General features: G+C 40.8%; 1 protein-coding gene across 2 annotated transcripts in view; it reads left to right on the forward strand.

Annotated features, from left to right (window-relative positions):
* herc4 (HECT and RLD domain containing E3 ubiquitin protein ligase 4) overlaps positions 1-14,243 on the forward strand; it is a 118,459-nt gene that overhangs the window by 51,142 nt on the left and 53,074 nt on the right. For both annotated transcript variants that reach the window (XM_063071529.1, XM_063071530.1), the window contains exons 11-12: positions 3,525-3,584; positions 5,258-5,369. In XM_063071529.1, the coding sequence (XP_062927599.1) occupies positions 3,525-3,584; positions 5,258-5,369 (172 nt within the window). The remainder of the gene's footprint in view (positions 1-3,524; positions 3,585-5,257; positions 5,370-14,243) is intronic.

Genomic DNA, 14,243 nt, shown 5'->3' on the forward strand with positions numbered 1-14,243 from the left:
CTTGACTAGAGAGGGAACTGGTATTTTCTGTTACCACTGTGGAGAAGGTGGGCATTTCAAGCGAGGTTGAAAGGCTCAAAAAGCAAGTCAGCGGTTAATCAAACAGTGAAGGAAAAAGGCAAAACTACAGATGTATACAATAAAGGAACAGGCTGGCATCTCAGAGTGGGTGCATTCCAATCAGTGTATCAAGGGAAATAATAAAGTGCAAAACACTATTCCTAAATGTTAAGTGGGACTGGGCTCTGAAGTATTTTATGTAGATTTAAGGTGTTTATACTAGAGCCACACTTGACACAGGTTACTTTGCTTTATAGATACTTTTACAACCAGTTTTTGATGCATTTACCATTGATGTCACTTCGTGCCCTTGAGATTCAGGAGCTTAGTACTGATGAATACCCATACAATGGCTACTTATCATTGAAACTGGAGTTTTCGGAAGCAGAAGTTGGAATAACTGAGACCAACTGTTGGACTGCCCGGATCCAGTTGAAAAGGGTACAGCTTCCATTCATGTAGGAACAGATACTTGCATTGTGAGAAGGCTCATGGGAGCATGCAAGGAGAGAAGTGGAGAGAACTTTTTGAAAACCTTGTTCATTCACCCTGTGTTCAGAACTGCTTTTGAGAAGGTGCAAGTTCCTCCTAACCTGTCATGTTACATCCTGGAGGAGTAGCTAGAGTGATGGGAACTTGCAAATTTGCTGGAATGCCCAACGACTCAGCCATCCAGGTGGATGCTAATGATCATCAGGAAGAATCATGTTTACCTGCGGGACTGTTGGTGAGGCCTGATCTGCAGAGATCTTTGGCTGTTTATGCAAACAGAATAGTAGTGATTGTTAGGAACGCATCAGGAAGAGATGTCACCCTCAGATGTAGGATTCCGATTACCCCTCTTTTTTCTATGATGGTAGTGTCTAGTATTCCAGGGAAGACGGAAAAGAAGCAGTCTCTTGGATCAAGGAAGTTGACATCAAAGTCATGCAACTTTAGTGACTCACCGATGCTAGAGGAACGGAAAAGGCAGTTGGCTGAGGAGATGTCGGAGTGCGGAGATGGCGTGCAAAGATGTCTTTTCTACTGACGAGTCGGATGTTAGTTGCTACAAGGGTACTTGCCACACTATTGGAGTGAACGAGGACACACTTTTCCAGGAGAGGTCTTGCCGGTTAGCACCAGCAAAGGTTTGAAACATTCAGCAACACTTGCTTGGGCTGAAGGAAGCTTAAATCAGTCATGGGGCAGGGGACATGAGCTGCCAGCAGGCACGAGTGATAGATGGGGAGGCATCCTCTAGTAGACAGGAAAGGTCTCAAAAAGTCAGGAAACCCCTAGCTACGCCGGCAGAGGATGCACCTGGGAAACATTGAAACATCCATTCCCATGGCAAGATGTGTTACTTCCATTTACAGTTGGATTCAGGGGGGGTCCTAAAATCACAAAACTCATTTGAATACAGTGTTATTAATAATGGCTTAATAAGTTTCATAGTCATGAGGACATGACTGTTTTTGATGGGGGGAGGATGTATTGTCCTGATTGAGATTTCTACAGCTATGCTGTAGGTATTTCATTTTAGCAGTTTTCTGCAAAAGCAGTGTGTCCTGATAGAATATCTTGGTTTCAGCTAAAGATAAAAAGCCCTGCTGTTCAACTTGGGAATGTTGTGTCAAGCAATCACGATGGTGAGATCTGGAGAAAGTTCTAGAGAGAGCATAGTGGAGAGAGATTTGAAACAGACAGTAGTCTGGTTTGGGCTTTTTTGGCTGCAGTTGCAGAGCAAGACGGAAGGAAAGATGCCACAGAATGCTGTTGGAAGGAGAGTCCCCATTACACAAAGTGCTCTGTGCAGATGAATGGCTACAAGGTGGAAGGCCAATATTCTTGTGTGCGTGAGACAGAGAGCCAGTTCGAGATGGACTTGGAGGGAAGTTTGGACTGTGGCAGGTGCTTTCACACAATCAGTGGGTTCAGTGCCATGAAATCCTGTTATACCCATCGTTGGAAGAGATGGACTCCAGTGGTCATGTGCTCATTTAGATGGGTCGAACTGTAATGGGCCCTATTTATTTATTTTTTTCTTTCTTTTAATAACTGTTTGATAAAGCTGAAATTAGTAATTATGCTTTCTTTATCATTTTATGCAGTGTACTATCTGTTATTTTTTGCTGACTGATAATTGTGTGTGGGCAGTATTTACACAGCATTCGCTCAAATTGAGGTTTCTTTAATTGGAATGTCGCAACATTCCTGTTTGGTTGAACCCCAAGTCAAACCGACCCTTGACGTATATTTTTATTAAGGTGGCCTTCTCACTGCTGAGTCACGTGGTTTTTCGCAGAGGTAGCTAACGAGCCCAGTTAGACAGATACAATGACAAAAGTATGCAGGAATCTTTTTGTGAGGTTAAGCAGGTTTGGCTCATTGAATACTTGTAATGAGCATCTACAGATATACAGTAGAACGTAACCTGAGTAGCTGCATTGCAGTCTGGTACAGCAGTTCCAATGCACAGGAGTGTAAGAAGCTACCCAATACATCGTGAGCACCAATCCTGGACATCACCATCTGATAGTATTTATAGGAGCTGCTGCCTGACGGAGGTAACGCATCATCAAAATAACACACACAATGAATCAAGTTTAATATCACCGGTATATGTCATGGAATTTACACACACACTCCCCCCCCCCCCACACACACAATGTATGTATGTACCTCCCTGATGGTAGCAATAAGAGGATGTGTCCTAGGTTATGGGGTTCTTAATGAAGGATGCTGCCTTTTTGAGGCATCGCTCCTGAAGGTGTCTTGTATGCTAGTGCCCATGATGGAACTGACTTGAGTTTACAACTTTCTGCAGCTTATTCCAACCTTGTGCCGTGCACTTCCGTAGTGTGGTGCCTCTCCCCAATACCAGACAGTGATGCAGCCAGTTCGAATGCTCTCGATGGTACATCTGTTTTTAAAAAAAATTACTCGTGTCTTTGGTGACGTACCAAATCTCCTGAAACTCTTAATGAAGTTTAGCCACTGTTGTGCTGCCTTTGTAACTGCATCAATGTGTTGTACCCAGGAATATAGCTGACCACTTGGGTGTCTCATGAAAGACTATGGAAAAAATACATAAAGAAGTCGTCCAAAGGCAGGCTAATGTCCACATAAAAATAAGTACATAATAAGCCAGTTCCAAAAATTCTGTACTGCTTAAATATGGCTAAATAGCCTTTATTCGAGGTATATTGTTCCCTGAATTATCATTACATTGTTATAAGAAATATTACTCGTATTCTTGAAGAATTTCTTTGTATTTTGAGTTGTATCAGAATTTTGTTTTACAGGAATGCATGACTACCATTTAACTTTAACCATAAAGTAAATGTAATTCCATCCTCGTGCAATACGGAGATATGTCATTCAATGCAGACGTTAAGATTCAGTTGAGGAGTAGAGAAATACTTTTGTTATGGTTAAATTGGAACATTTGTAACTTATGTGGTGTCTCTTTTTCACCATAGTGAAATCGATACTGTGTTCTCGTCAGAGGGCTGCCTAAATGGAAGCTTTCTTGCCTATAGGTAATACAATGTTATAAATACTGAGATTAATATAGTTTCCTAAATGCACTGCAACTTTAAAGTGAGCTGTGTTAAATTTGTACAAGTTTGAGCACCAGTGTTTAAACCATCTGTGTTCTAAGTGAAACTACATTTATCTTGTATTCATCTTGCAGTACTTAATAGCTGCTATTTGACGAGGCACATGTTGAGGTTGTACCACAAAGTCAAGCGAAGTGGCCAAAACGGAGTTGACACGTTTAATAAATTCAGCAATGAAACACCAAATAAGGGGAACAACTATGTATGTCGTGACAGTTTTTCAGTTTTTATTTCCAGGTATTCAAATTAAATTTTCAGAGAAGGGATTTTGTCTTGGCCTGAAATTAATAGTATTAGTTGTAACCTTTAAAATGATTTTGACATTGTAACCCATTCTCCAAAATGTTACACACATCTTTTGCATTTCCTCTTCCTTCAGTCCCCTTACCCCCAGAGGACTGGTTCGGATCACCCATTTTAGAATCTTAACTTCATGGTCTGGCAACATTTATTGGAATATTTAAAACATTTTTTAGAGGTGATTTTATATGGAATGTGCTGCCAGAGGAAGTGGTTAAGTCAGGTACATTAACCTGATGTAAAAGACACTTAGACAGGTACATGGATAGGAAAACTTCAAAGGAAAATGAGCAAATGGGACTAGCATAGATGAAAATCTTGGTCAACAGAAAGGGCCTATTCTCTAAACCAAATAGTTCCATGACTTTTCACTGGTCATGTGCAGTTCATCATCCTTTTAGACCACCTTTGGTATCTTCAAGTTGGGGATATTTTTAATTTAATTTAATTGTTTTTCTCCTTTTATATGAATTAATAGCTGAAATGGTTCATCCACTGCACCACTAGCAAAGTATTGATTGAAATGAATGTGACCACAATCATGTGATGCATCTACCCATAGAACTTATCACCCCAATATGTGTTAAATATCTGCATCTTCACCTTAAAATATTCAAACCCTCTATTAGAAGTCTTCAATCAATTGTCCTTTCACAATTACCTGTGACCTAATTATATCTTGCCCCTACTTAAAAGAAAATCAAATAACAAATACCAAAACATGATTTTGTTTTAGGATTTTTTTTATAGCTCTTGTCACTTGTACCTTAGATTATTCTGCTAGAGAAGAATTAACTCCTTATACTTCTAAATGTCATGTTTCTTGGTGACAAGTCAACATTTAGAAGCAACTGAATCTATGCATCAAATATTTTAATAAACAAAGGAAATAATGATTTTGGCAACCAAAAATATGTGCCTCCTAAAATTCTTGTGCTTGGGTTCCTGATTTACAATCCATAAATTAAAAATGCAAAATTTTGATTAAATTATACTTGACTAGATCATTTGTATTGCATTAAATGAACATCTACAAAACCATACTGAAAAAGCTGTTTTCATTACAGTTGGTGCATTTTGAAATTATATATAACAAATATTTGGCTGAAACCTATAAGACATTCAGAAGTAATTTGAGAGTTTTAACTGTGGCATAGTGCAGCATTTTTTATGGTCAGTAGTGGATGGATAAGAAGAAAAATAAAATTTAGCAATCAAATTCATCTAGTAATTAAATATAAAGCCATGACATTTGGATGTCTATCAACTAATTGGTAGTATTTTTGTTTCAGCAATGATGATCATTATAAAACCAGTTCCAAGTACTCAGGGATTGACATGAATGCAGCTAGATTACTATTCCATAGACTGATACAGTCTGATCATCCTCGTATTTGTCAACAGGTATTTTGTGCTCACTGTTTTATTTTGTCAGCATGTTAGTTGAAACTAAGAAAAACAGATGTATTTTTTCTCATTGCCTATTAGTCATGTTTTAGTAACTTGAATTGACCTGGTGTATATTTTGTCAGCATTTAGAAAGTATACAGCATGTTAATAGTGTATCTAACTTGAAGTAAAGGAACAACTTTTCATTGGTTTAACAGCTGAGAAATATGGTCTTTGTGACTGAATTGACTAATTGGCTGCATTGCAGAATAATGTAACTAAGTCTTATTTTCCAAGCTGAGAGATGCTTCAGAAAGCACTTTTTCAGAAGCATAAGAAAATGAGTTTGTATTTGCATTTTAAAAGCCTGTATTAGGTGTTATTAATTGTATATTTTGCTTATTAACTGACTATCCTTCAGGTGATAATTGGGAATGTTAAATAACACTCAGTTTATTGTTTTCTCCCTTTTTTTAAAACATCAGTGAGCCTGATTTGCATCAATGGTGTTAACATTTAACCAACAGCTCTAGATGCAACTGATTCATCTTCTTTAGAATATAGAAGAGTACAGCTCAGGAACAGGCCACTGGGCCCACAGTGTTGTGTGGAACCAGCTAAAAAGCAAATCGAAAACACCTGAACACTGCCTACACCATGATCATATTCCTTAAACTTCCTTACAACCATGCACCTGTCCAACCATCTCTTAAAAGCCTCTAATTTATTTGTCTTCTACCACCATACCAGGCATCCGCCACTTTAAGTAACCTACCCCTCACATTCCCCTTGAACCTACCCCCTCTCACCTTCAATGTCTGCCTCTAGTATTAGACATTTCAACCCTGGGAAACAGATACTCTGTCCACTCTATCTATGCATCTCATAACCTTGTAAACCTCTATCAGATCTCCCTTCAGCCTGCAACATTCCAGAGAAAACATCTTAAGTTTGTCCAGCTTTTTGTGATAGCCAGTGCCCTCTAAACCGGGCAGCATCCTGATAAATCTCTTGTGCACCCTCTCTAAAGCCTCAACATCCTCCCAATAGTGGGGTGAACAGAACTGTATGCAATACTCTAGATGTGGCCTAATCAGAGTTTTATAAAGTCGCAATATAACCTCCTGACCTTTGAACTCAGAACCTCAACTAATAAAAGCAAGCATTCCATAAGCCACCTTAACCACCTGTGTAGCCACTCTCAAAGGGCTATGAACTTGGATCCCAAGAACTCTCTGCTCTGCGACACTGAAGGACCTTGCTCATAACGGTGTACAGTCCCCTTGCATTTGCCCTACCGAGGTGCAACACCTCACGTTTTTCTGGGCTAAACTCAATCTGCCATTTCTCAGCCCATATCTTCAACTGGTCTATATCATGTTGTATTCTTTGCCAGTCTTCTACACCATCCACAACTCCACCAATCTTGGTATCATCAGCAAATGTACTATCTTACACACCTACATTTTCATCCAGGTTATTTATGTATATTACAAACAGCAGGGGTCCCAGCACAGTCCTCGTGAACTCTGCTAGTTACAGATTTCCAGCTCGATTAAGTCACTTCAACCAGTACCCTCTGTCCTCTATACACAAGCCAATTCTGAATCCAAACAGCCAATTCACCATGGAGTCCATACACCTTTAATCTTCTGGATTAGTCTTCCAGTGGTGAAATTCAGCAATTATTTTCAGTGGCTTAGGAAGCACAGTGTGATAAGTTTATTACCTTACACCACACGACAGGTTCTGAGTCTAATGCAGATATCCCAAGGACAATCGTTCTTTGAAATTTCTTTCTAATCTTCATTTTGGGTGCAATTTGCATTAATCTTCTTCATTCAGCTCTGAATGGACAGATGAACTGTTGACTAATCTATGAATCCTGATGCTTATTAATTCTTTCATTTTCCATCAAAGCTTTTAAGTTTAATTACTTAGTACCTTTTTTAATTTTTTGTTTATTTTAACTCCATTTTAAAATCTTTCTTTCTTTATTGGGACAATAGAACATTCTTCCGTTGTCATGCTCTGCCTCCTGCAGGCCATGGTTCTGCCTCCTCCCGCTCTAGTTCCAACCTCAGCCCCAGCCATCTTGAGATGATAGACCCACTGCTCCAGTGGTTCTGATCTTGACACTGCCTGGCCACCTTCAGACTGCAGATCCAGTAATCTCCAGCTCCAACCTCTGTCTCCACCTCCACTTTTTTCACTGCTGCTGGGTCCTCTTCTTCCACTACTACTCCTCACCAACCCCAGGTCCCTCAGTCACCTGTTGTCCCTTGTCCCCATTTTATTGCTCTGAGTCCTCACCTTCCTCTCACCCACTTTCCCTGAACCATACCAATCTTCCCTCTCCCGAACCTGCCAACTCTCTACCCTCCCCTGACCCTAGCTCTAATCCCTGCCATGTCTTTGCTTTCCCCTCTCTGAAGCAGAGTGTTCTGTCCTCAGCAGCAGCCTTATCTTTGTGCCTCTACACTTGCGCAAAGTGCGTTCTGTGCCTCTCATGACATTGAGCTCTTCTTCCATTACCTCCGCCTCCAAGCCAACTTCTTTGGCAAGGATTCCTACCCCCTACTGATGATAAGTGGTCTTCAGCCTGATCTCGATCTTTGCATCTTTAACTGTCGATGAGGCATCATCCATCTCAACTTCACTCCTCTCTCTTATTTGAACCTCGTACCTTCTGAATACTCTACTCTCTTTACAGCAATCCCAGCCTCACCATCAAACCCACAGACCAGGTGGGTGGTGGTGTAGTCTGGTGGACTATTCTTTACCTTGCTGAGACCTGGCGCCCTTACTTATCTTTGCAACAAGATCCCTCTAAGGAACTTCAGGCCATTGTCTTCTGCACCATCACCAACCTTCTCAACTGTAGAGATCTCCCATTCACTGCTACCAACCTTAGTTCCCTTACTCCGCACTACTTATTTCTACCTCTTACCCAAGATTGACAAACTTTGACTGTCTGAGTAGGCCCATTGTTTGCTCCTTCCCCACTAAATTCGTGCCTGCACACCTTAACTCCATTTTATACTCCTTGGTTCAGTCCTTCCCATCTATATCTGTGATTCTTCACATGCTCATGATCACTTCAATCATTTTAAGTTCCCTGGCCCTGCTCACTTCATTTTCAATATGGATGTCCAGTTTCTATTCACTTCTAACCTCCATGAAAAAGGCCTTAAAGCTCTCTGCTTCCATCTGGATAACAGACCTAGCCAGTTCCCCGCCACCACCACCACCCTTCTAAATCTGGTAGAACTGGTTCTCACCCTCAACAACTCAATAATTTCGCTTTTGGCTCCTCCCACTTTATCCTAACTCAAGGTGTAGCCATGTGCCCCCACGTGAGCCCCAGCTATGGCTGTATATTTGTTGGCTACATGCAGCTATCCACTTACCGAGTCCATGTGATCACACTCCCAAACTCTTTCTGCTCTACATTGACAACTGTATTGGTGCTGCTTCATGCACCTATGCTGAGTTCATCGATTTCATTAACTTCACCAACTTCCACCTACCCTCAGATTTACTTAGTCCATCTCTAGCACCTCTTTCCACTTTCTTGATCTTGCTTTCTCTCTCTATCTGTGAAGACAAACTATCCCCTGATATCTTTTATAAACCTACTGACTCGGGTATTTTGATTGTATCTCATCCTATCATGTCACTTTTAAAAATGCCCTTTTCTTAGTTTCTCCATCTCTGCCAAGTGCGTTCTGAGATTGAGGCTTTTCATTCCATAACATCTGAGATACCTTTACTCTTCCCAGAATGGTGCTTCCCTTCTAACACCATCGATGCTGCCTGACCTGCATCTCCTCCATTTCCAGCACATCTGTCCTCACCCCATCCTTCTGCCACTATAACAGGGATCACATTTTCTTTATCCTTGCATGCCACCCCTCAAGCCTCATTAGGAGAATGATCCAGCACTTCATTCTGCTAAATTTTCACCATCTACAACAAAATCCTGCCACTAAACACATCTGTCCCTTCCCCACAACCTCTTATTTCCATAAGGATTGGTCTCTACATGTCTCCCTTGTCCACTCGTCCTTCCCTACTGATCTCACTCCTGAAGCTTATCCCTGAAAGTGCTACACCGGCCCCTACACCTTCTCTCTCACCACCACTGAAGGCACCAACAGTCCTTCTAGGTTAGGCAACACTTCACCTGAGTGTCTTTTGGGGCCATCTATGGTATCCATGCTCCCAGTGCGGCCTCCTCTACATCAGTAAGACCCAACATAGACTGAAGAAATGCTTTCTTGGGCACCTTTGTTCCATCCACATTGGCCACCCATTTCACTTCAGCTTCGACACTTTGACATGTTGGTACATGGCCTCCTCTACTGCCACGATGAAGCCACTTTCATGTTGGAGGAGCAAACCATCATATCCCACCTGGGGTAGCCTCCAACCTGATGGCATGAACATCAATTTCTCTAATGTTTGTTCATTTCTCCTGCCTCCCCTTACTATTTTTCCATTCTTTATATTGGTTCACCTCTCATCACTTCTCTTCTTATTTGCCCATCACCTCCTTAAAGTGCACCTCTTTCCCTTTCTTCCATGGTCAACTGTCCTTTCCTATCAGATTCCTTCTTCAGCTGTTTACTTCTTCCATCTATCTCCTCCCAGCTTCTTAATTAATTGCACCCCCCCCCCAGACTTCCTCATCACCTGGCCTCACCTACCATCTAGTTTGTACTCCATCCACCTGCCTGTTTCTGGTTTCCTTCCTAGTCCTGATGAAGTGACTCAGTCCGAAACATCATCTGTTTATTTCCCTCCAATGATTTGGAGCAGCAGCCTGATTTGCCAAGTTCCTGTAGCATTTTGTGTATGGCTCAGGATTTCCAGTATCTGCAGAATCCCTTGTGTTTGTGATATGCTAATTACCCTTTTGGTTCTTCAGCTCTGCGTTGGTTTCCAGGAGACCATAAGATATATGTGCAGAATTAGGCCATTTGGCCTATTGAGTCTGCTCCACCATTGCATGATGGCTGATCTATTTTCCCTCTCAGCCCCAATCTCCTGCCTTTTCCTACCTTTCATGCCCAAACTAGTCAAGAACCTATCAACCTCTGCCTTAAATATACTCGATGACTTGGCCTCCAAGCTGCTTGTGGCAATGAATTCCACAAATACGGCACTCTTTAGTTAAAGAAATTCCTCCTTATCTGCATCCTAAGACGGTGTCTTAGAATCTCTATTTTGAGATGGTGTCGTCTGTTCCTGGACTCCCCCACCATAGCAAACCTCCTTTCCATATCCACTATCAAGGCCTTTCACCAGGTGAATGAGGTCACCCCTCATTCTCTTGAATTATAGTGAGTACAAGCCCACAGCCATCAAACGCTGTTCATATGACAAGCCTTTCAATGCCTGAATCTTTTGTGAACCTCCTTTGAACCCTCTCCGATGTCAGCACATCCTTTCTTAGATGAGGGGCCCAAGAGTGTTCTCAGTACTCCAAGTGAGGCCTCACCCTTGCTTTATAAAGCTTCAATATTACATCCTTGCGTTAAATATGCTAGTCCTCCTGAAATGAATGCTAACATCGCATTTGCCTTCCACATCACCAACTCCACCTGCAAATTAACCTTTAGGGAATCCTACATTAGGACTCCCAGGTTCTTGTGCATCTCAGATTTCATAATTTTCTTTCCATTTAGAAAATAGTCTACGCTTTTATTTCTTTTGCCAAAGTTCATGACCATACACTTAACGGCATCGTAATCCATCTACCACGTCTTTACCCATTCTCTTAATCTGTCTAAGTTCTTCTGTAGCACCTCTACATCCTCATAACTACCTGTTCTGAACCTATCTTTGTATGATCCACAAACTTGGCCACAAAGCTGTCAGTTCCGTCATCCAAGTCTTTGATATACAACATGAAAAGAAGGGGCTCCCTTTATTCCCACTCTTTGCCTCCTGCCAATCAGCCACTGCTTTATCCATTCATAAGCAAGAGAAAATCTGCAGATGCTGGAAATCTAAGTAACACACACAAAATGGTGGAGGACCTCAGCAGAAAAGAGCAGCAGGAATCACAGAAGGGAAGCAGTGAGAGAGGGTTTCACTGAACACTCATTGAAGGGAAGATTTAAACTACTTCAGGGTAGGCATATCTGGAAGAGAGTCCTGCTGAAGGGTTTCGGCCTGAAACGCCAACTATACTTTTTTCCTCCAGCATTTTGTGTGGGTTACTGCTTTATCCATGCTAGAATCTTTGCTGTAATACCATGGGCTCTTAACTTGTTAAGCTCTCTTATGTGTATCACTTTGTCAAAGACCTTTTGAAGTCCACAACACATTCCAATTCTCCTTTGTCTATTCTGCTTGTTATTTATTCAGAGTTCCAACAGATTTGTCAAGCAAGATATTCCCTTAAGGAAACCATGCTGACTATTGTATTTTTATCATGTGCCTTCAGGTACCCTAAGACCATATCCTTAACAATCAATTCCAACATCTTCCCAATCACTGAGGTCAGACTAACTGGTCTCTAATTTTCTTTCTTCTGCCTCTCTCCCTTATTGAAGACTGGAGTGGCAATTGGAATTTTCCATTCTTTAATATAATTGGCTAGCTTACCTTCATATTTCAGCTTTTCCTTCCTAATGACCTTTTAGTTGCCTTCTGTTGGTTTTTAAAAGCTTCCCAATCCTCTAACTTCCCACTAATTTTTGCTCTATTATATGCCCTGACTTTGGTCTTTATGTTGGCTTTGGCTTTTCTTGTCAGCCATGGTTGTGTCACCCTACCTTCAGAATATTACTTCTTTAGGATGTATATATCCTTGCCTTCCAAGTTGCTCCCAGAAATTCCAGCCGTTGCTGTTATGCCATCACCCATGCTAGTGTTCCCTTCCAATTAATTTTGGCCAACTCCTCTCTCTCGCCTCTAATTTTCTTCACTCCATTGTAATACGGATGTATCTGACTTTTGCTTGTCCTTCTCAAAGTGAAGAGTGAATTCTATCATCACAGGCCCCTAAGGGGTTCCTTTACCTTAAGCTGTCTAATCAATTCTGGTTCATTGCAGAACACCCAGTCCAGACAACTGATCTCCAAGCTACTCTAAAAAGCCACCTTGTAACATTCGACAAATTCTCCCTCTTGAGATCCAGCATCAACCTGATTTTCATAATTTACCTGCATATTGAAATCCCCTATAGTCTATTGCCTTTTTGACATGCATTTTCTATCTCCTGTTTTCTATCTTTAGAATACTTCTTCCTTTTGGGATGTATATATCCTGCACTACCTGCTTAGTCTTTATTTAGCCTTAACTTTCCTTTGACTGCCTTTGCTATTCATAATTGTTTCTTTTTGCAGCTAATCTAAACTCATGCACTTTGCTTGACCTTTTTATTGTATTTTTTTAAATTCGGGTCAGTTATTAACCGGACAATAAACCTTAAATTTGCTATTAGCTTGATGTTTGTTTCATTTTATTGTCTATATCTTAAATCATCCTGACACATCCTAACTTAATAATTTTATAAACCTTTAAGGTCATTCCTCAGCTTCCTTCACTCGAGGGAAAGCTGTCCCAGCCTATCCAGTTGCTCCTTGTAAGTTAGTCCAGGCAACATCCTTCTGTATCTTTTCTGCACTCTTTCTAGTTTAATATCCTTCTGCCAGTTCTGTAGCAGAACTGCACACAGTCTGACAATGTCTTGCATCAGAGATTGTTGGATTTTTGTGTATTAAAATAAAATAATTACAAACTGGAGCATTAGTGCATCAACATGGTGGTAATGTGATTAATGACCTTTCCCTCTTTTTTTTTTGATGTTATGTAATCCCATTTGTGCTTCCTATGAAGCCCATAATTTAATACAATATGTATAGGTATATTCTGTCCAAGACCTGTATGACAGAGCTTTAATTCCTTTTGCGGTCTGCTTCATTATATTAGAAGTTTAGAATGGAATTAAATGCTGCAATCATCAGAAAATACCTCTCTTCTGGCCTTATTATGGGTGAAGTATTGCATGTAAAGCACCTGAAGGTGTTTCACTTCTGAGTGTTTGACAGAGGCACTGGTGTATAGATGGATGGGCTTTTTACCCAGCCAGTTCATGCTAGTATGATTCTAGGTAATGGAGACTTTTTTATGGTTCCTTAATTCACCCTTGAGGGCAGCAAATGATACAGCTAATAGAACTGCTGCCTGCCAATTCCATGGACCCAAATTGAAAGTACATTTATTATCAAATTGTTTATACTATGTGCACCCTTGAGATTCGTCTCCTTATAGGCAGCCACAAAAGAAGGAAACTCAATAGGACCTATTCAAAAAAAGACCATCAAACACCCAATGTATAGGGAAAAAAATAAGTTGTGCATAAAATAAAAAAAACTTTCAGAAATGAAGTTCACAAAGGTAAGTCCACAGCCATGAAGCTATTTGGTTAATTGATCGCTGTAAATCGTCCCTTGTTTGTAGGTGAGTAGTGGGAATTGAGAATGTAGGGAGAATAACATTGTAACTAATATAGGTTTAGTATAAAATGGATGATTGGTGGTTGCTGCAGACTCAACAGGCAAAAGGCTCTGGCTTGGTGATGTATCTCTATACGATTTGTGACTTGGAAATGTTACCTGTGATGTTAAGAACATTGACTCATTTCTCACTCTTGGGCCCAGGACTCCATCACCTCAATTCAGCCTGTATCCAAACTTTTCAACCTGGCTCAGAGCTTTTCTGGGGTGGAAGATTGAACACTAAGCCTATTGTTTCATTTTCGAGATGTTACAGTGTTAGAAAAGTGTTAGTCGGTTTATTAGAGCAGCCAAGCAATTGTCATTTGTACTGTTGTCCAAGGAAATTGGTAGTGGGAACTTCAGGATGAAGGCAACA

This window comes from Mobula hypostoma, chromosome 19 (assembly GCF_963921235.1).
Source record: "Mobula hypostoma chromosome 19, sMobHyp1.1, whole genome shotgun sequence".
Taxonomy (NCBI): domain Eukaryota; kingdom Metazoa; phylum Chordata; class Chondrichthyes; order Myliobatiformes; family Myliobatidae; genus Mobula; species Mobula hypostoma.